This window comes from Anastrepha obliqua, chromosome 4, assembly GCF_027943255.1.
Source record: "Anastrepha obliqua isolate idAnaObli1 chromosome 4, idAnaObli1_1.0, whole genome shotgun sequence".
NCBI classification, from domain to species: Eukaryota; Metazoa; Arthropoda; class Insecta; order Diptera; family Tephritidae; genus Anastrepha; species Anastrepha obliqua.
In genome coordinates this window covers 7,653,376-7,679,490 of record NC_072895.1, presented here as the reverse complement: position 1 = coordinate 7,679,490, position 26,115 = coordinate 7,653,376, and the positions used below count along the sequence as shown (strand labels likewise).

At 34.4% G+C, this 26,115-nt stretch overlaps 3 protein-coding genes across 3 annotated transcripts in view; 2 read left to right on the top strand and 1 right to left on the bottom strand.

Annotated features, from left to right (window-relative positions):
* The first annotated feature begins 1,445 nt into the window (after window positions 1–1,445).
* Window positions 1,446–4,070, top strand: LOC129244559 (protein SDA1 homolog). Its single transcript, XM_054882255.1, has 4 exons — window positions 1,446–1,778; window positions 1,849–2,130; window positions 2,194–2,355; window positions 2,424–4,070. Exons 1-4 carry the CDS (start codon window positions 1,587–1,589, stop codon window positions 3,981–3,983), a joined length of 2,196 nt encoding a protein of 731 aa, XP_054738230.1. The 5' UTR covers window positions 1,446–1,586; the 3' UTR covers window positions 3,984–4,070.
* Window positions 3,991–4,960, bottom strand: LOC129244560 (RNA-binding protein 8A). The gene is made up of 2 exons (XM_054882256.1): window positions 4,804–4,960; window positions 3,991–4,705 (listed from the first exon to the last, which is right to left on the bottom strand). The coding sequence occupies exons 1-2, from the start codon at window positions 4,862–4,864 to the stop codon at window positions 4,269–4,271; spliced, it is 498 nt and encodes a 165-aa protein (XP_054738231.1). The 5' UTR covers window positions 4,865–4,960; the 3' UTR covers window positions 3,991–4,268.
* Window positions 4,961–6,486: 1,526 nt separating this feature from the next.
* Window positions 6,487–26,115, top strand: part of LOC129246164 (intermembrane lipid transfer protein Vps13) — a 67,225-nt gene continuing 47,596 nt past the window's right edge. The window contains exon 1 of the mRNA XM_054884736.1: window positions 6,487–7,181. Within this exon, the coding sequence (XP_054740711.1) occupies window positions 7,082–7,181 (100 nt within the window). The 5' untranslated portion in view covers window positions 6,487–7,081. The remainder of the gene's footprint in view (window positions 7,182–26,115) is intronic.

Sequence of the window (26,115 nt, the reverse complement as noted above, 5' to 3'; positions counted from 1 at the left end):
AATCAGAGAAATAGAAAAATATCGTTCTCTCTTTTTCTATGGCACTGAGCTGCTTAGCTAATCAATAACTTACCTTTCTATAGGACCGTGAGTGCAATCAGTGCCTGAAAATTTGTTAAATTAAATTAATTGGCATTGCTACCATTTAACTTATATTTATTTATCAGGGTATGGGCTCAAGGTTACCGGATTTATGGTAAATGTTTTACCATACCAACAATTTACGGAATATGTTTTATGCTGTTAAAACAACAAAAGCAACAAGATATGTAAGTACAATTGAATGTGTACACATATGTACATGTAAGGTGGTCAGTATTACAACTATTTTCGCTTAGCTGCAGTTAGATATTTCTTATCGATTAAACGTACTTCTAGGTCTTGTTTTTTATTTATCCAGCTTTAGGTATAACAAAATTAAGAAAATTAGATTTAAAAAAAATTTATTATTTACTTTTGTTAATCTCCTCTAAATTTTGAAGATTTTACCGTTTTCTGGTGTGCCCAATGTCACAAGCACTCTTTTTGTAAAGTACATACAAAAATTCCAAATGAATTTATATTTTTTCTATTCATATGCGCGTTCATATTTACTTACCACTTCTTACAACTTGAGTAGCGGTTTTGTGTCATGCAGCTATACTCGTTTAAGGGGTTAGGGGTAGTCAGAGGCCCGAAAAAATGATGATTTTCACGAATTTTTTTTTGCTACTTAATTAATTTATTTAACAAAAATAAAAACATAGCATAAAAACATCATGTTTTAACTTGACTTCACCAAAATTTCAAAAAAAAAATTAATAATTGCAAAAGTTATCGCTGTTTGTGTGAAGCCCGTTTCTCCAGAAGTCCCTTGCGGTGAACATCACAAGTCCTTGCAGATTCATCTAAAACCAATCGGACAAGAAAAATTAGTTTTATTAATAGATAATCTTGTGCCTGATCGAAGCTTTTTTTTTTCAAAATGAACAAAATGGCGGCCTCAGAAAATTTTTTCCAGATTTTAGAAAAAAAACCAACAGTTAACTGTTAAAAAAAATCGAAATTTTTGCAAAAAAAAAAATCCTTCGATCACAGCACAAGTTGTTTATGTTTTTCAAAAGCTGTATAAATTTTATTGAAATCTACGTAGCGGTTTTTAAGTTACAGTGTTCACCAGTTTGAAAAACATAGTTTTGAGAAAAACGCATTTTAAGTTTTGCGAACGCTCCGGAGCGCCCTTTGTTGAATAACTCGAAAAGTATTTTTCGAATTTACTTCAAATTTTCACACAATATGTTTAAGATATTATACTTTAAGAAAATGCAAAAAAAAATCAAATTTTTTGAAAATTTTGACTATCCCTAACTCTTAAAAAATATCAACCTTCACGGCCCATTCTCATTTGTCATCTTGTCAAATATATGAAAAAACAATACAAATGTCAACAAGTTTGAATTGTGAATGGGTTCTTTTTCAAGAAGCTGCGTACGTGCCAACAACGTGTTTGGCTATTAGCGCAGTTAGGTAGTTTGTATTTTTGTTATTTTCAACAAAAATACCTACCGAAATCCAGCGATTCGTCGTTGTTTTTCATACAAACCACGATGGTTCGTCATAACAACCAATTGCCAGATAATCTGCCACAGCTGCAAAATCTGATAAAACGCGATCCCGATTCATATCGAGATGACTTCCGTCAACAATATCAACATTTTCTTAGTAGCTTGGAAGTGTTTGCGCTCAACCCAGGCGAAGAAAACCAATCTTTGGATGAGCTAGTCATGTTCATTGCGCAGGTCAGTACATACGATGTGAATATTTTGTAATCAATTTAAATTTATAGTTATTTATTATGCCCATATTCAGGTCGCGCAATGCTATCCAGAAGAGTGTGTCAAGTTCCCGCAACACCTGGTGGATTTGCTGAAAAACCACGCAACAACATTAGATCCTATAATGCGTAATTGCTTTGTCAAGGCGTTAATATTGATGCGGAATAAAAATTTGATACCGGCCATTGATTTGCTAGAACTGTTCTTCCAGCTATTGACCTGCCCTGATAAAAATTTGCGTTCTTTCCTGCAAACTCATATTATTACAGATATAAAGAACATGAATGCCAAACACAAGGATATGAAACTGAACTCGGTAAGGCTTATCACCATTAAAAGGGAAGCATTTAAACTAAACTAAACATTCCATTTTCAATAGACATTGCAAAACTTCATGTATTCCATGTTAAAAGATGCCAATCCAAAAGCGGCAAAGATGTCCGTAGACATAATGATTGAATTGTACAAGAAGAATATTTGGAATGATGCGAAAACAGTTAACGTTATAGCGACAGTAGGTTGCTTTTCAAAAATTATGAAGGTTTGTTAAACGATAGCTAAAATGAAGGCTGCACACCATTAAAATATTTATTTTTATTATTCCCAAAGGTACTTGTTGCTTCTTTGAAATTCTTTCTGGGCCACGACGATGAGGAAAAAGGTTCCGATGATTCGGACAGTGACAACGAAGTAGACCTTAAAGGTGCGCTCATGCAAAATCGTGTCAATAAAAAAACTAAGAAGCGTAAGAAGCAATTGGAACAAATCAAAAAGCAAGCGATTAAAGCTCAAAAGAAGAAGAAGAATGCTCCAGCTTTTAATTTTTCTGGGATACATCTGGTGCATAATCCTCAAGGCATGGCCGAGGGACTCTTCAAACAGCTGCAGTCAACGAATGAACGGTTTGAAGTTAAACTGATGCACTTAGATGTTATCTCACGTTTGATTGGCATACATCAGTTGTTCCTATTTGGTTACTACCCCTACATTACACGTTTCCTGCAACCACATCAACGCCAAGTGACACGTATCATGCAATTTGCGGCGCAAGCTTCACACGAATTGGTCCCTGGGGATATTATTGAACCAGTGCTAAAAACAATTGCTAATAATTTCATCACCGAACGCAATTCCAGCGATGTAATGGCGATCGGTCTCAATGCCACGCGTGAGATTTGCATGCGTTGTCCTTTGGCAATGGGAGAGGAACTCTTACGTGACTTGGCTATGTATAAAACGTATAAAGAGAAATCCGTCATGATGGCTGCACGCTCATTAATTATGTTGTATCGCGAACAGTTGCCAGCGTTGCTGCATAAGAAAGATCGCGGACGTCTCACCGAAGCACAAGCCGAGCGTAAAATACGTGCATACGGTGAGGTTGAGGTTCATGAGACGATACCGGGTGCCGAAGCTTTGCTTAAAGACTCCAAGGAGATTGATTTGGGCAGTGATGATGATAGTGATTCTAATGACGGACAATGGGTAAATGTATCGCATAGCGAAGATGAGGGCGGAAATATGGAGAGTGGCGAAGAAGATGATGACGAGGAAGATGGTGAAGAAGAAAATGAAGATGAAGACGACGACGACGACGATGAAGAAGAAAATACAGAAAATGAGGACGATGAAAGTGATGCTGGTGAAGAGGATGAGGAAGTAGAAACTGATGAGAAGTCGGAAAGTTGTGTCAAAGAAAATCTAAAAAAGAAGAAAGCGAATGATGATAAACTAATCGGTGTACAAGTTTTGGATGCCAAAGAAGCTGCTCAGGAGTTGGCTATGACGCGCATCTTCACTGATGAGGACTTCAGACGAATCAATGCTGCGCAACTTAAAAAGACGGTTACAAATGCGCGTAAAAGACCGCTCGAAAAAGATCGTGCTGAATTTGTAAAATTGAACAGTATTGAGATGATATACAAAAAACGTAAACACGACAAAGAGTCTCGCTTGGAAACGGTGAAAGCTGGTCGAGAAGATAGAGAGAAATTTGGGTGGAAGGACGGACGTAAAAACGAGCACAGCTCCAAAACGAACAGTGAAAAGCGTAAACGAAAGAACTTCGTTATGATGCGACACAAGGCGCGTTCAAAGGTGAAGAAAAGCTTCCGCGACAAACAGAGGGCAATGAGAAAACATCTGCTGCATCAAAAGAAGATGAAGTGAGACTGGGTTGATCGTTCATCTTTTCCTTTTATTTCGTGTATATTACATATATAGTTTGAATAAACTAGATAGTTAATTGTAAGCGAATTTGCTGATTTTTGCGTTTATAAAAAATTTAATTCACTTGTTATTAAATGCCTACTACAGCGTAATTCAATTAAATTAGTACAAATTCAACTCTCTGTATGCAAATGTCAATTTAAATGTTATTTACATTTCATTGAGACTTCCCCGCACATTTCGTCAAGCATACTTGCACGCATTTTGTTTTTTTTTCTGCAGTATTTATCTCCTGCGCTTTTCAGATTTCTTCATCCGTTTCGGTCCTTTTACGAAACACCAGTCCACCTGTATTACTTGCCCCATAATTTCCGTGCCATGGAGTGCTTCTTTTGCAGCGAGTGCTTGTTTGTGAGTTTCGTATTCTACTAGCGCATAACCCTTTGAGAAACCAGTGCGACGATCCAAATTCAAGTGTATGTTCTTAATGTCGCCAAACTCGCAAAATTTCTCTTGGATATCATCCTCTTGCGCTTCCTCATGTATTGAGGTAACAAATAAAATCCAACCCTCAACGGAACGTTGTGGACCCGGCTCCAATTCGTCGTCGTCTTCATGGCGGACGCGTTCATAGCTCTGTATTGGCTCGCGGGAATTGCTTTCGCTACCAAATCCGCGACCTTTGCGGTGCTTGACTTTCTCCTTTAGGCGAACAATGCCCTCTGAAAGAGAGAGGAAATGCATGTAAAGAATTTTTCTAGCGTGCTAACTAAAAGCCGACATGACGTTCCACTGGACTAAATAATGTATTTATACTTACGATCACCATCCTCATCCACCTCAAACTCCTCGGCGTTATCAATATCTAGCACATCAGCCATTTCTATTCAAGATTTTAAAGAATTAAAGGGAATAAATAAATTTAGTTCACCGCCGAAAATAGGCAAACAACACGAATCAATTCTGAAGAAAAGCAAGTTCGAGTATTTGCAATGATGGAATGACGTGAAACATTTAATAGCGTGTAAAAGCTTCATGGGGAACATGATGAGATTTGAAATATTGCGCTATAGTCGAGAAAGAATTATTTAGAGAAAAACATAATGATTTATGTGTTAGTTTTTTTTTTTTTTTGCATTATCGGCACGTATGAATGAAAATTTTAATTACAAATGACCTTTGTTAAAATATTTCGAATACTAACTACTGTAGGAACAATTATATGAAATATATTTCTGGAAATCTACTCTGTTATGCGATGTGAATTGTTCTTGCAATACGAAAGCAAATTTAATACCTGGGCATATCAATATCGCATTTAAATATGTTTATATATCCGGCATCTTGGAAATATAGGGCAAATCAAACTTAACTTCATTATTAACGTTTTATTCGAATGCAGACAACAACATGTTTTAGTAATACAATTTTCTTTCGCATTGGAATAACTATTCATATCGCATTGCAGAGTAAATGCCCTGAATTTTAATATTGAAGTGAAACTTCTTAGGCGTCGATGGACGAGCGAGAATGGAGAGTAAAATTTCAAGGCCATGCAACGTTTTGGGCATTTTCGTTCCGCGAGAGAGAAAAAAGATATAACGTAGAGGAAACGGAGAGAGAGAGCTATACCTTATACTTTAGGCTATTTTTCCCTAGTTTTCCTAATGGTTGCTAATTTATAGCGAGAAATAACACTGCCTACTTTTTGGCGCTTGTTTCTTGGTGCAAACTTGTAGAAAATATATTTTTGGTGCCTACTTTTTGGCGTTATATATCCTTGGTGCCTAGTGTTTGGGGCGGTTTTTGGTCCCGATTGTTTGGTGCCTACTTTTTGGCGCTTATTTCCATTTCCTGGCGAGTGCTTGTGCGTACTATAAAGTGCTATCCATTCCAGGGTCGGATTAATTGATATTGCCTTGCGGTAATTTGTGCCGTTGCTGCGGTCCTGGAATCGCTGCGTTTGTGCGGGTGATACTCGCTCGGAGTAGTGCGCGTTGTTGCCGCGGTTTGTGTCCGGCGTGTGACCTACACCGGTTGACCCTTCTCGGTTTTTTGTAAATTTAGTCTATTTGTATTCTTTGCAAATGCTGTGAATTTATTTAGATATATATTCTTTCTCTCTCTCTCTATCTCCCTCTCATTCTCTCTCGGGTCTCTCCCTCTTTCTCTGTCTGCCTTGAATGTTTCACTTCTGTTACTGTACTACGCTACACGCACTTTTTTTATTATTATTTTCTTTTATTGTTATTATATTATTATTTATATAAGAATCCACATTTTTCCCGATATTATTATGAATTTGCATTAAAGTATTTCAACTTTTTAAATTGTACACTGTATTTCGGTTCCAATTCCACTTGTTATTTATCACAGCCAGAATGGTTTTCAAAACACAAATGCAACTCCGGTAATTAGCTATTCACAATAATAAACAGCTGTTATTGGTTATTCCTTTTGGTTACTTTTCTGTCTTTTGACATTTACTTCTGAATTGGTCAGATTGGATTTTTCGTAGAACATCATTGGTACACGATTTTCATTTTCTTCCTTAGAATTCGTGAAAAATAAATATAAAATGTGTTATTAATGGCGAACGAAATAATATTCGTTTATCTCTCAAATCAAGCAAAAATATATTTAAAATCATATGTTATACGTATGACCTAATTAAATTGAGTGCGGCATTGTGAAGTGCAGTGAACCATTTGATACTGACATCAATTCGGGTTTGATGATGTCATAATATTTATTTTCTCCATAACTCGCGTTTCGGCTGCCTGCTAACAACAAAACAACATAAGCAGAAAAATTGTTACGTGCGAATATATAATTAAAAAATTTAAGCCATATTTTCTGATTGGTTTTTTTGCCCATTGTTTTGAAGCCGTCTGTGATCAAGCTGTGTACTCTGCCTAGTTGGAAAAAAAATCAATAAGAAAATAAATTTGTATTCAATTGCAATATTTCTTGAAGGCATATATTGAATTGTGTTTCAAGCTGTTGTGAAAAGTCTAACGGTTACTGCATATAATCTGCTCATCCCAGTGAACTTGCGAACGGGCTGGCCTCTTGTCAAGCCTTGAGGCGGCAACAATATGGTTTTCGAATCTGTCGTCACCGATGTACTGAATAAGGTGCTCGGTGACTATGTTGAAAATTTGGATAAGAATCAGCTGAAAATCGGCATTTGGGGCGGTAAGTGCGAGCTTTCGTTATAAATATAATAAATAACCACATTTGTATTTATTTATTTTACGTAGCTAGGGTGCTTCATATAAAACTGTCCATGCGCTTAGAGTACGTAAATAACCTCAGTATTGTTGTGATTTTCAAACATTTACTTGCAACTTTCACGGACACTACAACATTTTCATAATTTTTCATTTCGAGGCGTCCCCAAATGAGATGTATTCTTCTTTGCACATCTTGATGACTGCTACAGCGACCTTATCCTTCAAAATCAGTACAGCGTACAACACCGTGTGCGTGTCATTTATGTAGAATTTATGTATACACACACACATGCACTATATTTACATTGGCAAATAAAGCTATTTCAGTGCCTATCACCATTAGTGTGTACGACGCCAACAACAACAAAGTCTCTTCGTGCGTGCGTAGTGTTGACCCAAATTTTTCCTTCACATTTTCCCCATTGTTTGTTTTTATGATTTCGCGATTTATTGTGTTCTCAACATTTGCCATCCTCTCAGTATGAGGGTGGACGCTGTGTTCGGCAGCAATTTAGGAACAACCTGCTGCTTATATAATTCCTTTCAAAACACTCAACTGTTGCTTGCCGTTTACCAATGGAGAATTGGCCACACAGGCTTATTGCCTTGCATTTCATAAAAAAATTTAACACACTCGACAAATTTCTTTACAATAAATACATCAATCGATTTGAATTTGAATTGAAAGAATACTATAAGCCATTTGGAACTTCATACGTTCTAAAAAGGGCTGTTCTAATATAGCAACCTGTATGAACCTTAATGGTATAAGCGGCGGCGTTAATCGGGATTATCGGCGCAGTTAATTCGGATTAAGATTATAGTGTGACAGACACTTCTTATGCGGATTAGTGAACAGCTGATTTGTTTATTGGATACTTTTGTCAGTAGAACGCTGGCATAAAACACGGTTATTATTTTCCCTGATACGGGGGGAAACCTGATAAGGAGGGAAACCGGTTTAGTTCGATCAAAAAATAGATTTTTTTTATTACATATGTAAATCGTTAGTAAACTACTCTAGAATATGTGGTAAAAATTTTAAAGCGAAATTCCCATTATTCCCGATTCTATGAGCACTTAAGTGACTGCCCGTCGGTTTCGCACCGTAGCGCGAGTTATGTGGAATGGCCCCGCTCCCACACATAAAATTATCAAAAAGAAAAGAACCATATTTTAATTGTAAAATGAGTATTAGTGAAAAAGAAAACAATCATATTCCAATAAAATTTATGATTGTAAAATGAACCTTAGGAATGCCACTCAGCACTTTAGAGTTAGAAATATAAATATACATATGTATGTATATGCTTAAGTATAATCCGTTCATTGCATATACGAATGACGTGAAGTCATACGTATATGCAGATAACAAACATACTGGTGTCAACACTCAAGTATGCAAAACATACTTGAGTGAAATAAGAGGACACAGTAAAACAATTGCTGCAAGTCTAAACAAAAAGTAGACTATTTGGATGGTGCTGAGTAGCATCACAAACACACATATTTACAATCTAAATATGTATATACTAAGGCTATATTTAAGACCTAAAGATCTAAGAAAAGCCAGTTGTGGCTGAACCGCGAAGGGCGACTGGTAAAAGTCGCAGAAAACTCCTGTATAATAATAAAAGTTTCTTTTAATATCATGAAGAAGAGTATTATTTACTAGGAGAAGGACCTAACAGGGATATTGGCCGCAACTCAAGGTTTCAAATACAAGCAGAAACCATAACTGGCGCAGTCGGTAGCCAGCATAACTAGCCTCGGAGAAACCATAACTGGCGCAGTCGGCAAACTGGCACCACCCCATTCGGCTACGGTGGTTGCCTATTAATGGATTTTAAAGAAGGATAGGATTTTATAATTACACATTTAAAAACTGCACTGTAAATAGCAGTGAAAGAAGCAGCAGCAACAGATATCTCGATCCAAGAGTTTCTAATCGCACTGTCATCGAAGAGGTCGCTTGTTTCCTTGATCGCTATCAAACGCAAAGGCAACATCAGCAGCAACATCAGCAGCAAAACTACAGCAGCAACATCAGCAGCAAAACTACAGCAGCAACATCAGCAGCAAAACTACAGCAGCAACATCAGCAGCAAAACAACAGCAGCAACATCAGCAGCAAAACAACAGCAGCAACATCAGCAGCAAAACAACAGCAGCAACATCAGCAGCAAAACAACAGCAGCAACATCAGCAGCAAAACAACAGCAGCAAAATAACAGCAGCAGAATAACAAGTACCAGTGAACACTCCGGAAACATTAAGTGAAGACCAAGCAGAGTAGAGATCCTGAAAATTTTGATCCATCCATTGACGAAAGGAGTCTATGTAAGTAGCTAGTGATACATATATTTTTTTTTAACATTTTGCGAAAAGTTATGATACTTGAAAATGACAGTGAAGAAAAAAAAAACAACAAAATTTTTTTTTTGTTTGTGAAAAATTGTTAATGCAAAGAGAAAATATGAAACATAGAAGAAATACGAAGTAAAAGGAAAAGAAACAAAAAAAAAAATATAGAAAATGTGTCAAATATAAAGAGGTTTATAATTAGTTAAAAAAAAAAATGACGTACAGTAATTTACGCCAGGATAAGAATATGATTGAATGGCCAACCCTCACGGAAGTAGATCCTAGTGCCACAAGATTCAGGAGGATGGTTAATCGATTTGCGGGCAATAATCTTCGCACTAATAGAAACAGGTTTAATATGTTTAATATTGTGGAAAGAGCCCCAGTGCAGGAAAAAAATAGAGCAAGCGTACTTAATGCTTGGGCACGTTAAATCAATTAAAAAATTTTATCGAAGCAAGTAAGCAAAAACTAATAATCATACGTTATGAAGTTATTAGCCTAAGAGCTCAATTAAGAAATTTTCTCGAAGCAAGTAAGCAAAAAACTAATAATCAGGCATGTGACGTATGCCAGCTCGGTAAAAGCAAATCAATAATAATAAAAAAAAAAATTGAATTATAAAATATATATTTTTTCTACTCCTTTGTTGATTCGAAAAGTAAATGGCCCAAAATATGGAGGCTTGTTTAGTAGCGATAACGCAACTATTACAGCAAAATGCTATATATCAAAGAACCACCTTAAGACAAGAGGTGGAGAAAGACTTAAAATATCTACATCTTTTTGAAGGCAACACAAAGAAGTTGCCCTATTCAAAGAATAAAATAATTCAGGCAGGTACGTTTGCTTGCACCATAAGAAACATAACTGGCTCAGACGTTACTGACCCAAACATAACTGGCTCAGGCGTTACTGACCCAAAATAACTGGCTCAGACGTTACTGACCCAAAATAACTGGCTCAGACGTTACTGACCCAAAATAACTGGATCAGACGTTACTGTCCCACACATAACTGGCAAATTAAAGAATTGGAAAAACAAGGTATAATAAAAAAAAAAAAAAAGCAGGAGTAGGTATAGCTCTGCTATTATAACAGTGTAAAAAAAGAAGATAAATATAGAAAAGGAGGAAATTGAACTCCTTAATGGTGTAAAAATACCATTCCTCTCAAAGACGATCCAAGAGCAGGTTTATGCATTGGAGTCTAGAAATTGCAAAATATTCAACTCGATCATCTAAAAATCAGATGATCGTAAAGGAGTTGAAAAATTGCTAAAAAAAATATGAAAAATTAAATTTATAGAAAAGGAGGAAATTGAACTCCTTAATGGTGTAAAAATACCATTCATCTCAAAGACGATCCAAGAGCAAGTTTATGCATTGGAGTCTGGGAAATTGCAAAATATTCAACTCGATCATCTAAAAATCAGATGATCGTAAAGGAGTTGAAAAATTGCTAAAAAAAAATATGAAAAAATAATTTTTTAAAGATGGGGACACACTGAGTAATACAAAATCAGTGGTCCATGAAATAATTCAAAAAAGCAGGAGTAGGTATAGCTCTCCTATTATAACAGTGTTAAAAAAAAAAAAAAGAAGATAAATCAAGAAATAAAAAGTTTCGTTTAGTGGTTGATTATCGTAGGCTTAATCAAATAACCATTGACGATAAGTATCCCTTGCCAAATATTCATGGAATTTTAGACAAGCTGGGCAAAGCACAGTACTTTAGCCCTATTGATCTTGCAAAAGGTTACCAAATTTTAATGGCATCTAAGGATATAAACGAAAATAATGATAAAAAAATCGAATTTTGAAATTTCCGATACGATACATTCCGCAGAGGAAGAGTTATTGGAACATTTGGCTATAAAAGAAGAGATTGTTAATAAATATAAGACACAAATTATAATAACATATAGCCCTGAAGCTGAAATTAAGATATTGCATGGTAGAAAAATAATCCTAAATTCAGGGAGCATATTCAGTTAATAATAAATAACTGTGAAAAATGCACACAAATAAAATATGATAGAAAACCTATAAAACCTAAGTTCAATTTGACGGAAACCCCTACGGATAAAAACGAAATTATCCATATTGATATATTGGACCTCAATATGTCCATTTAACAAAACCCAATAATCACACTGGTAACGCAGACATTGAGAGACTTCACTCAACCCTGTTGGAGAAATTAACAGGAATTGATGATACAAGTCTTTCAACGGAAATGAGGATGCAGATCGTTATAGCGAACTATAATGATCGATATCACTCAACCATCAAATGTTCTCCAAGGTTCGCCAAAGATAGCATTTGCCCATCCATATTACAAGATAGAATTAATTTGGCAAAAGAAAAAGTGATAGCAAAACATAATAGCAATAGAGAAGAGTATACAGAATACAGACAATCAGGACCCATAAAAAATTACAAAAGAGTAAGACATAAGGACCAACCATATTTCCGAATTAATCCGTTGCAAAACGTCCATCCGTCTAATATAAAAAGACCACAAAAATTTGCGAACATACCTAATTTGGACACAGAAAATAATTACAATGATGATAGGTTTAGTATCATAGTCCATAATGGAGATACTGATTAATTTTTTTTTAGAAGTACAAAAAGAAAATGACCATAATATTATTGAAACTGTTAATAAGCAAATAGCAATAAATAATCATTGTAATGATAGTATAGAAATGATTGAAGAAAAAAAAAATATGGAAAACATTAAAGAAATTAAAGAATTAAAACACCATAAAAATGTTTCATATGGTATGAATGTAACAGTAGCAATATGTTTATTGCTCTTATTGATTATAATAATTGTATATTGGAAAAGGAAGAATATAAAAGTAAAAGTTGTTAATAAAAAGAATTATAATGAAGGGGGAATTATGTTAATGGAAACCAACCCCAAACAAAATGTACTTATTAATGAAAGAACTCAGGAGAGTTCTAACTCTAACGGTGGGGGAGTTATGTGGAATGGCCCCGCTCCCACACATAAAATTATCAAAAAGAAAAGAACCATATTTTAATTGTAAAATGAGTATTAGTGAAAAAGAAAACAATCATATTCCAATAAAATTTATGATTGTAAAATGAACCTTAGGAATGCCACTCAGCACTTTAGAGTTAGAAATATAAATATACATATGTATGTATATGCTTAAGTATAATCCGTTCATTGCATATACGAATGACGTGAAGTCATACGTATATGCAGATAACAAACATACTGGTGTCAACACTCAAGTATGCAAAACATACTTGAGTGAAATAAGAGGACACAGTAAAACAATTGCTGCAAGTCTAAACAAAAAGTAGACTATTTGGATGGTGCTGAGTAGCATCACAAACACACATATTTACAATCTAAATATGTATATACTAAGGCTATATTTAAGACCTAAAGATCTAAGAAAAGCCAGTTGTGGCTGAACCGCGAAGGGCGACTGGTAAAAGTCGCAGAAAACTCCTGTATAATAATAAAAGTTTCTTTTAATATCATGAAGAAGAGTATTATTTACTAGGAGAAGGACCTAACAGGGATATTGGCCGCAACTCAAGGTTTCAAATACAAGCAGAAACCATAACTCGCGCGACGACGGGCAGTTCCCACCGTAGAACGACGTTTTTCTCGAAACTACTTTTTTTCAACTGGTGGACATTCTAGCTTAAAAAGTTTTCGACCAATCGTTCTAAAATTTTTCGGGATTCTTTCTTTATTCAGTTCTAATCTATATGAACCTAATTATGGGATTATTTAAAATATGGTTTTTTAAGTAAAATAGATGAAAAAATATGGTATAAAAAACTACTTTGTGTTCAAGCGCCTCAAAAGCATGCAATTTTCAATATTTTTTTACCACAATTCGGTTCATATCCTTAGGAAATATTTTGTTAATAAAAAAAAATTGCTGTTGATTTCATAGAAAAATTGCAACTTCAGGAATTCCCACCAGCAAGAAACTCGAATGGCGATCGTCCATGGAGAGCACGCTCTAACGCCACTATCTCCCGCGGAAATAGCTTCAAAAAATTTAAAAGTGTACCTAAAAATATAAATAAAATATCCTCTAAACTTAAACAATTTCTGATTATTCCTTCTTTGTTCAAAAAATTCTCGAAAAACACCAAAATTTTCGCCTCCTAAACCGGTTTCCACCCTTAAACTGCTCCCATATATCAAAACAATTAAAGTAATTTCGACACGCTTGTGCAAACTAGCATGGCATCCAGTCTTTCTTGCTCTTATTTTTAAAAGTTTCCTTATTTTTCATTCACTAAAGCTATTACTGTAATTTTTCGGTAATGCTACCATCAATAATTCGCCTAATCCACTTAAATTATGAGAATTAAGTCTAGTTGTAGATCCGCATTAGTTGCACTTAATTCCAGGAATAATTCCGGAATAACGATTAACGTCACCGTCTGTCTAGGCTATAATACTGTTGATTTTTTTTGCAGAAACTTTCAAATCTCACTCTGTAGATGTTGATGCAGAGAATGTAAATTCTCTCTCTCTCTCGTAAAATGAATTTACGTTCTCTGGATGCTGATATTGCTGTTTCGCCTATTTGTCTCGCTGTATTTGAATGTTTAGATTGAATTGCTATCCAAAAACAAGACCAGATGGTAATGTTTTATTGAGACCCTATGCTTTAATGGGAGATAAAGAATTGATGTTGATGATGATGAATCAACATCGGTTCGTTAGTGGTCGTTCCACAGTTGCCAACTTGGCGAACTTTTCGGAATGCTTTGTTTCAGCGTTTAAAAATGGATTTAAGGTTTCTTAAAGTTTTCCATTCTTAGTGCGCAAACTAGATCATATTGGTATTCACTCAGTTTTCCTAACTTGACTAAAATTTTACTTCTCTTAATAGACTTTTATTTGCAGAAATTGCACATTTTCACACTTAACCATTTTTTGCAACTTCTGCTGTTCCTCAGGGAAGCATCTTTGACTCTCTTCTGTTTGTTCTATTTATCAATGATATGGGGACCTGTTTCAAATATTTCGATTTCTTAATGTATGTGGATGACCTTAAACTTTTTCGTACAAATACGTGCAAAGGATGTTAGGGACCCTTATACTAGGAAAGTTTATTTTAATTCAAAAGTTGAGAAGGATTATTTCGAGCCCATTTTATAGCAGCCATTCAAAAGAGAGACAAAAAAAGTCATTCCTTTTTCTTTTCACATTTTTAATTTCTCTGACCCACTTCCTATCTTCTTATATCTAGTGCACACTGCAAGTTTATTAGTCTCACATAGCTGGACAATAGAAGAGCTGCCCAGTTTTTAATGTTCGTCTTTGATCTTATCTTTGGTGGCCTTGATTGTCCTGATCATCTCGAGCAGATAGGTTTCTATGTTCCTCATAGAACTTTGCCCTTTCATTCTCCATTTCATGTTAATGTTGCAAAAACGAATTGCTTTTCATGCGCTACAAACTTTAGATCTCGTAGAGATCTTAATAATATTTCAAAGATATCTATGAGAAATTGATTTTTCCTCGGCATAATTTATATTTAATTCTGTTCTTGATTCCTTTTATTATTAGCTTGAGCAATAAATGAATTTAATTTTGATTAAATTTGAGACAAATGGCTTCGTGCGTGACTGCCATTCGGAAGTGCGTAGGTATGCGAATATCCGTGCATGAAACACCGAAATGATAAAAAAAGTGTTTTCTACTAGCGGTCGCCCGTCGACAGGCCTGGCAAACCTCCGAGTGTATTTGAGCCATGGAAACTTAAAACCTTCCTTTGTAAAACAAATACCTAACAGAAGTGTATGCGCCAAATATTTATTTATTTTTAATTGAAAAATAGTTCAATTAAACAAAAAAAGTTGAAATTAAAAAAAAATATTAAAAAAAAAATTAAAAAATAAATGGCGAACACTTGTTGAAATGTTTACAACGTTGAGAATGGATTGTTTATCTCTATTTTACAATACAGTAGGTTCTGTTTTTATGCGGCTTTTTTTTATGCGGTTTTGAAATAGTGCGGTTTTTTTTTAAATTACAAAATGCATGTCGACCTATCAGGAATTGTACATATAAACAAGATTCTAAACCAGCTAAGCAAAAACTCATCACAGATTACATCAGAAATGCTAACCCTACAAGTATGGAAGATATATAAAGATATAGTTTTCAAAGATACAATATTTTGTTTATGCGATTTTATTTAATTATTTCAGATTCATGCGGTCTATGGAACGTATCTATAGTAATAATATGGGACTAGTGCCCTTTTTTATGCGATTTTATTACATTATTTCAGATTTATGCGGTTTTAGCATTTGAAACGTATCTATAGTTTTACTATAGAACTAGTAGCTTTTTTTATGCTGTTTTTTTTTTATGCTGTTTCTTGCGGAACGTATCTACCGCATAAAAACAGAACCTACTGTACTAATATACATACATATGTAAAGCCTGATACCTCAGGTAGACAAAAAAAAAAGTACAAATAAACAAAATGTAGTAAACATTTATAAAATAATATGTTTTAAAATATGTTCATATTCCACTTTGAATTAAAAAAATGAAAATACAAAATAAAATATTTATTTCATTCTCAGAATAAATTTTAAATTTGTAAACAAAAATTTCTTCGCTGATTTTGCTCGAGTTGATTACTTAATGTTCACTGTTCTTATTGTCGGTGAGAGGTTATGCAAAGTTTTGATTTTCTAATCGCATAAAGTATGCAATAACATGATTTGTAATTAAAAAAACGTGTAAATACCCACATGGTATATATGCATTAGGGTGCATCACTCCCCATATAAAAAATAGCCCCGTAGAAAAATTGCAACTTTTTTGCTGAGCCACCCTAATGTGTGTACATACATAAATATGCATAGTGCTGTATGCATTTTGCATTCATCTACGTTTTATTACAATGAGTAACCGTTACATTCCTATTTGCATATAGACACTTGTATGTATGTGTGTACATACAATCTGAATTCTGTCATTCTAGCATACAATCTATGAATTATTGCAATGAGTAATTGTTACATTTCTATAAACAAACACATACATACAGTGTATTTTATATTTTCTCTGAGAATGCAATAACGGTGAAATGTATTTTTTTCTGTTTAGCTTAGCGTCTTAAGTTGATGGGGAAAACGGACCTCACTTGAAAAAGGTGAAGACGTTAATCGTCATTATAAAGAGGGCAAAAGCCAACGAAAAATTGCAGAAATGGTTCCTCAACTGTCCAGCACATTATAAATAGAAAGGTTTCGCCCCACGAAAACAGGATAGAAGATAAGGGCAGATCTGCGCCAAATAAAATATTTAATGATGTAGATAAGAGGTGGATTATTCGCAAAGTTAAAGAAAACTCCGATTTAAGCGCTCCAAATTTAACGAATGAAGTATACGTCTGGTATTGTAAAAACTTGGTTTATCTGGAACTGCCCACATGTAGTACAGACACCTGCACAGAGCCCAGATCTCAACGCTATTGAGAATAATGGGATAAAATTAGTTCCGATTATACAGCAAAACTTGTAGAATCTATGAATTCCCGATAAAAGCTGTTCTGAATCAAAAGGGATACCCCGCTAAGTATTAGCCGTAATCGTGAAATCGAAATTTTAATGTGTTCATGTTTTTTGTACACTTTAAATTTAGTGCAGCATTTCAGCTTAAATCTCAAAACTGTAACTGAATTATTTTAATTTGACATATCTTTCTTAAAAAGAAACATTTTTTGTTATTAAATAAAACATGTTATTTAACAATAAAAAAATATAAGAAATAAAAGCAGTTCTCCATATAAATTGCATCAGAAACACCAATAATAGCTACATTATTCATAATTCCAAGCATTTATTTACTTTATTAATTTGTCATAATTCTGTGTGTGCTTCATTACAAATTTCGTGCCGCCTTGCACATTATTTTGAAGCACTTGATAAGTCAATGAGTTTTGTATTTCTAATTTTTTCTCACCCAACACTTTTGCTTGTAAAATACATACAAGCATGCACATATTGAGAGTGCCTTCAATCAGCTTCAACGCTGAATTCTAAAAACACATTTTTTAAGAGTAAACTGGCTGTTTTCCCAGCTGTTTCTTGCTTGGTTTACTTGCCTTATCAAGTAATACAGTACATACATATGTATATTAATTTACGTTTATTACTTCAGTAGCAGCAAACTCCCCATTTGCCTTCGCATGTAGGTGGAATGTAAATTAGACATGAACATGAAAAGCCGAGGAAAAGAGCTTTGAAAAATTAATGAAAATCAAACCGGCAAATAAATTATTAATATAAACGTGCACACAGCCACATATAGACAACTACCAAGAGTCACCATCGTGATTTTACTTACACATGGCTGTAAATTTGAAGCTCTCACTTAGGCCTTTTCATTCTCTCTATAGAGACAGTAACGCGAACAGTATAGAAAACTCATGAGGAGAAAGCCTGCTCTGCTGCCACCAGCTGAGTGAAATGTAATATTTTTACTGTTGCTGTAGTTTTTTCCAACCCATTCTTTTTGTTACTGTAAGAACACAAAACATTTTCCTTGAGATTTTTGGGGAATGCTGCTGAAATTTCGAGCCCATTCTTTTTGTTACTCTAAGAGCATAAAACATTTACTTTGAGTTTTTGGGGAATGCTGCTGAAGTGATTTATGTATTGTATATAATTTTTGTTTTCTTAAGAGTCATTCCTTACACCTAAGAAAAAATTTATACTTATTCAATATTTGAATGTCTGTATGTGTGATTCGCAGGGTTGAAGGCGGCCCATATTGCTTAATTTAACCCTTTGTTTACTCGGTGTGCCTACTCTCAGCCACCAAAGTTGTTTTACCATTCCGGTCGTATGTCTTTTCTTATTTATATAATTAATAAATCTTCTTTGTTTTTCCTTATTTTTTATGTATCACTGCTCTTTCAACGGAAATTAATTTCGACCAGTACGATATCCATGCCCAAATTTAATACTACTACAAAGGGTTAAATAGCTTCCAATCTTATGCAGAAAGAAACATTTATCTGTTTATCTTAATTTTGCCTAGACTTATCATGAGGACGGAAACATCGTCAAATCGATTGAACTCATCATTCTGAAAAACTTGAATGTTTGCTTTCGGGCTATAGAGCTTGCCTCATTTTAGAAACTTTCTAGCAACTGATTGAAATTTACTCGGAAGTGAATTATAGAACCTGAACCTGTATATCTCGTTCCTATTTGGTTGTTACATGCAAGAAAGCCTAGTCTGCATTTCCTCTACAAAAATTTAGGCCAAAAAATGCATGCAAAAATGCATGAAAAACTCTGGAATATGCACGAAAAAATGCAAAAAAATACAAAATATGCAAGAAAAAATGTATGAAAGCATGCAAAAAATGCCCAAAATAATTTTCGAAAATCTCTCAAAAAATACTGAAAATGAACAAGGTAGTTTTTTCTCCTGGGCTGGTAAACATTTTTATTGACTTTAAAATTGACTTGTAGGTTGAGAAGGAACGTTCTACATCCACCGATGTAGCAACAGAAAATTTAAAAAATGTTATTTCACATGGTGTCAATGCTGTTATATATTCATTCGAAGCGCTAGCTCGTGAATCTCCATTCAAAATATCATTAATTTCAAGCAGAGAACTATATCCAACATTTCGAGATAACACTTCTTTGAACTTCTTCAAAAAATGGTCGTCGGTCATTGTGCCTAAGATAGAATGAACTTCTTCATACAGCTCTATACACTTTTTCAATTCAAGTCCTTTCGATTCTAATATTCTGAATGCCAAATCTTGTCGAATATTTGACGCTCTAAACTTTCGAATACATTCCGGACCTGCATCATTCAAATAATCAACAACCGATTTTAGAGCATCAAATTTGTCAGCATAGTAATCACATGCTTGTAGCCAAGTTCCCCATCTAGTGACAATTGGTTCGGGTGGCAGTGGAAGGTTCGGATTTGCTTGCTTAAACAGCTGTCGTCGAGCTGCTGACTGTGAAGGAATTTAATGGTTCTTTCAATATAAGAATTTAAACTATAGATAAAAATAGCAATACGTAGGTACTTTGACGAAGGTAGCCTTTACTTTTGATATCAACAAATTTACTTCATGGAACTCTGAACGAATAAATTCTACAAATCGATGCAATCCATGGGCAAAACATGTAACATGTAGCATTTTTGGGAATAAAACTTGAAGAAACTTCATTGCCAAAATCATATATGCAGCAGCATCGGTAGTAACGAGCATAACATTTTCATATTGAATTCCTTCAACACAGAAGAAACGCAAAGAAAAAATTCAATATTGAAATGTTATAAATCTGTTCTTTAAACGAAAGTTTAGCTGCGAATTGTTTTTCTTTATGTTTTGGTTAGAAGAATGACATAAATTTTAAAATATGCAAACATGCATTTTAAATCGAAATATGCTTTTAGGGACGAAACATGCAAAATATGCATGCATCAAGCATTTGCATGACTATCACAACTCTACTTATGACCGGTAAACCGGAAAAAGTAGCCAGCCGGTAGATCAGACTCACAGCGTAAGTTAGTCTGCAAGCAGAAAGTAGCAGAAAATTCTGATAGCTGTGCTCGAGATATTTCTAACTAGCGTATTTATGTTCCTTTTTTACTCAAATTCGAAAAATATTTTAGTTAGATAGAAGTAAATATTTTATCAAAAAAATTGATGGTGGCGCTAGAGTTGACATATTTCTAAATATCGTATTTATGGGCCGATTTGGCTCAAATTTGAAATACTCGGCTATACATACATATGTACGTGCGCATTGTTCAAGTAAAAATAATTGTCATACTTTGGATTAACATTTTTTTTAATTTAAATTTTAGTACTAAATATTGGCTTACACGTACTAGAATGCTTTTATTTACTTTTCCATTGATTTCACATAACACTGAGCTGCAGCGAAGCGTGGCCGGGTTTGATGATAGGGTTGCCAGATGTATCTCATTGGGGGGACCATACCCCATTTCGACTCTATTCGGTGAAAAAATTTAAATTTTTAAAGTAATGTCTTTGTGATTAGAGATAGGGATGCTTTTATCGATGCTTCTTGACGCACTTGACTTTTAAAATTTTTTTAACTACGATGAAATGTGCAAAATTATTTTGAAATGTTTAAGAAACATATGCATCTTTACTTAATTTTGTTTTTGAAATCAAATAGAATTTTTATTTGAAAATATTTGTGTTCCATATTTAAGGCTGCATTTTTTAAATAACTTTGTTTTGTTCAAATGATATGGAACTTTATTTCTGAAACTTTTTTTGTGCAATAAATGAATGAATAGTCCCCGAAAAATACCACATTATCTTTTTCAGTTGTACTTCAAATGCCGCAATTTTTTTTTATCTGTACCCCTTACGGCATTTTTCATCCGGCACCTGGCATACCAGTGTACTTATATGAAAATATTATTGTTCACCGCTTTATATGACTGAGTGCGTAACAATTTTTTCTAACTTCGTTTTTTGCTACATATTGCACATTGACTGGCTGTCCCCGACAGCATCTATTCGATTTCAACGCAACAAGTAGGTTCATTGCCCTGATTTAATTGCATAACCAGATCTGTTAGTATAAAACCGCAATTTGCCTTTTCATTTGCATCATAAAACATAGGAAAAGCATATATGTACATATATATATACATACTTACATACCCATATACATAAATGCTCGACACATTTTATTCATTTACATTACATTATTGTTTTACATTATGGGCCATCTGCATACTTATGTTAAATATAACATGGCAGCAAAGTTAGTCGCTTTGCAGTGTGGATGATCAAGAATGAACACTTTGGCAATACGTTAGAACGCTAAAATACTGTGGATGGATGGCGATTCCAAGGTTCTCATGTGTTCCCATTAGGCAGTGCCTGGTGATAAAAGCTTTAAATGCTCAAAATACTCGTTGATTTTACACAATTTTTGTGCGCTAACAGTTTCCTTCCACAAACCACAGTTAAACTAGTACAAAAAAATCGGCCTCAAGAGTCACTAATAGTGACTATTGACTACTGTTTGAATACCGCCATTAATCTAGACTTAATGGCAAGTTAGTATAGACTTAACTTAACTTCACTTACTTTAACTTAACTTAACATGACTTAATTTAACTTAACATCACTTAGCTTAACTTAATTTGACTTAATTAAGTTTAACTTGACTTAATTTAACTTACCTTAACTTAATTTAACTTAAAAAATTGGCAACGATTACTCAAAATTTCAACTTAGTGCTGACGTTCGAATTTTCTTGAGTGCTTTTATGCATTTGATATCTGCTAATAGGAAAAGTGACTATGTATTTTTGTATTTATATGTGTGTGCATCTTACTAAAACTTTTAAAAACCAAAAAGAAAAATAAATTTAACTATCTTTGAACGAATAAAAAAATTTTTATATATGTGCACATCTAACTAAAACTTGTAAAAAACAAAAAAAAAAAAAAAAAATTATTTTACAATATTTGAAACAGTAAAAAAAAAATTTTATAATCATAAAATTTATTTTAATCATAAAATTTTTTTACAATTAAAACTATATTTAAAATTATGGTTTTAGATCCTTTTTACTTTCAACACAGCCATAATTTCATTTGACTTTTAAAAAATTTTTTTTTAGAATTTTATATATATACATATATATTACTAAAAAAAATCGTTCCATATGAATTGACCACCCTAATGCACAAATATATATTGCTCTTTATTACTGGATACAAGCAGGATCAACTTCCCATCATCTACAGTGCACAATCTAACTTTCGAAATATTTTCTTTTTATATCTTCTACACATCTTTTTGGCAGTTTGCCTCCTTTCAATTACATTTTTTTTCAAAAATATTTTATATAAACTTTTGTTTTTAAGAATTATAAAATCGAAGGTATGACCAGTCTGATTCTCTCACCTCAAAAATCTAAAAGTTCTTAAGTTTCTTAAGTAAAGTTCATTTTGAACTAACCGCTTACTTTAGAATTGGTTAAGCAAAATATTAAGTTAACTAAAGTTATCTAAATCAAGTTTAGACTAAATGAGCTCATAAAAAAACTGGTTATAAAACGGAGCCCAGAAGACTAACAAAATCAAATCACTTTTAAATTCTTGTCTGGAATCAGAGTATAATAAAAAGCTGGTCGTACAACCTATTCATACCTGCCACTTTGACCCCTACTAGTGTCTTTCACAAGCCTATTTTACATACGTGTGCGTGTCTGTGTGAGTTAGGTGTTGTAGGTAAGGTAAACGAAAGACAGCAGAATCTATTTTACAATGTATGTATGTATGTACCCGTATGTATGCTTACCAAAACTCTGAGCGAGATGATAAATATATGTAAATTAACACGACACAAAAAGTATAAAAAAGAGCATTGACCTTGGTCCATGAAACCGAGAAAAAATTTGTGTACATACAAAGCAAAGAAAAGTGTAAAAATTTGTTGAGCAAAATTAAAAATACAAATATTGGGATACTAATTTATAGCGCACGCAAACACGCACATACAAATGAATGAAATTATGTTTGTAGAGCCTGAAAAAGTATGAAGTCATACCACAAGCATCCGTCTGTTCATCGCTCACATTCATTTATACATACATATGTACATATGCACGTACTTATAAGTATACATCTTGAATTTATAGAGAATAAAATTCATTTTCAAAACTAAGTGGGGGCCCAAAAAACATAAACATACTATTATATATGTATTTTATATCAAAGTACATACATATGTACAGTGAAACCCCCTTTGGGCGAACACTCACCTTTGTTTTCCTCCTTTTTTAACAATTCGTAAGCACTGAAGTTCTCGCTGCAAAATCGCTTTAAGTTTGAAACTGCATTCGAAGCCACTTCGTTTGAGAAAATTACATTCGATTCTTGGGTAATACTCTCAGTGGCAGTACTTTTATGGTCAATAGTTTCCATGTTTTCATCAGTAAGAAAATCCATCACAAAATCTAGGTTTTCCATGTATTATTCTCTATTCATTATGTATTATTATCTATTGTTATAAATTCATCAGAGTTTGAATTAGATTCCCCAAGGCCAAGTGGCCACGAGGCCAATAGCAAGTGGTTTTTCTTTTTCTTCTGCCAGATTTGCACAAAGTAGAAGAGTAAGCCTTTCTTTTGATAATTTGCTTCCACGGCATAGCTAATTTTTTAAAGCTTTGTTCGGCAATGCTCGGAGCAAAAGGTCTGTCTCGTCGGCATTATACAGTGATGACAAATGTACTTAACTAATTACAAGGTTTGATCTCCCCATCATATTACGTATGTATATCTGCTATAGCTAAACACAAATCACTGCGCAAACCAAACTGCAACGTCACGTGAAATGTGCGTACGTACCGGAACGACCCGGATTTATATCCGGGCAAGGACTGTCACTTCAGCAGTATTTTCCATATATGTGTGTATGGGCAATGTTTATGCTGCTGCTACAACAACAACAGCAACAACAACGAAGTGACAATCAAATGGCGAAAGAACTGAAAATATCTGACCGTAGCATCGTCGCATACTGAAAAATTTTTTTATGTAAAAAAATGTGCGTCCTCCAGGGGAGTGTCCGCTTAAAAGAAAAAATGCCGGCCCAACGGATATGCCTGTCTGAAAAGGTGTCGGTTAGGAGAGGTTTCACTGTATATCCAAATAAACTAATTTTTTTTTTTAAGTGACCGCAAATGGAATATTATTTTGATGGAATTTGTGTATTGCTAAAGCTGATAAAAAAATTAAAATTTGAAGAAACACACAATTTAATGACGGAATTTTATACGCCAAAAAATGCCGAAATGATACGCTAGTCGTAGGCGAAAACCAACTAATTTAACATTTTTGTTATTCTTATTTTTTTAAACACCACTTGCAAGCCATACTCTAACTTTCATAAGCCCGTAATGTAACACAAAAGCTATTGCAGGCAAATCTGAGAGCTGCAATTTCCGTATGTATGTATGTGAGAAACTTATTAAGCGGTTGCAGGGTTTCAAGAGTTATATCATCAATAGAGATGCATTCAGTCATCCTATAAACTTTTTCTTCGGAGGTGTTCTGAAGTTGCAGGCCTCCGGTAATAAGCCGCAGTCAACCCATGCCTTTAAAGTCAACATAATCCATTGCTTAAATTCAGCTGGATCTAAGTAGCAGTGCTATTGAAAATTGGACCTCTCGAATCCGTGCTGCCGTCCGAAGGCGCGGCAAACATTCGAATCTTTGTTATATTCCACACATAATAGCATACTTAGGCACTTTAAATAAAAAAGTACTTCCTAATATCGTACAGAGGTCGCGGTCGACCAAAAAACACTTGGAGAAAGAAGGTCGATGCTGCGCGAACTAGCAGATGCCGACATCTCATAGGACGGTGCAAAAACAACAGCACAGAACCGTGCACGTAGGAAGAGTCTTGTCGAGGCCCTATGCTCCCGAGAGGAGTGAACAAGGAAACAAAAAATATCGTACACACAGTTAGATTTATTACAATTCGAAACGTCTTTATTGGGAAACCCTATACAGGTTGGTACATATAAAAAATATTTGCTTTTTTAATCATGAATCATGAAATGAATCGCTTCAGCTTGAGCAATGTTAGGAGAAATATTGAAAACTTATTTGATTGAAAAGGCGTATTTTGACGAAGCGCATTTTCATCTTGGGGTCAATGCTAACAAGCAAAACTGCCACATATGGAGATCGGAAATACGCACGTGTGTGTCAAAAAGCCATTGCATCCTCAGAGAGTAACAGTTTGGTGTAAATTTAGTGCGATGACATCATTTACCCATTTTTTCTTTGAAAATGCTGCTAGAAACTTCATTTTGGTCAACGGTAAGCTGCAGAGGCCTCTTAACCATTTTTGAGGCAGAAGATTGAGGACAATCACTTGGACGCTTTTTGTTTTCAGCAGGGTGGCACATCATGCCACGCAGCCTATGCCGCAATCGATCTTCAGCGCGCCAAGTTTGGTAGTTGTGTCCTCAGCCGTCTGCACGATGCCCATTGGTCATTTCGGAGTTGCAAGTTGGCGCCGTTAGACTTTTTTGTGAAGTGCTGTAAAGGACCGACTTTGTGTGAAGAATCCATTAACGATTCAGGACCTTAAGGCGAGTATCAAGCAAGGAATTCGTGAAATAGAGCCACAAACCGTCACCAAACTCTTGGAACACTGGAAGAACAGGATGCGTTGCTGCGAAGCCATCCGAGGCAGATACATGAATGAAATCGTCTTCCATAAGTAATGGCAATGTTTGCTCTTTCGAACAAACCAATAAGCGAAAACAAATTTTTTTTTATTTTTTGAATATTTAAAAATAAACCCCTTCATAGACAGCCCTGTATAACTAAAGGCAATTTTGGTTTAAAATACTCCAGTTATGTATGTATATTAAAATTATTTTCAGCTTTTTATTGGCCAATTACGATATCAATTATTTTCAAGTACTTAGGCATGCC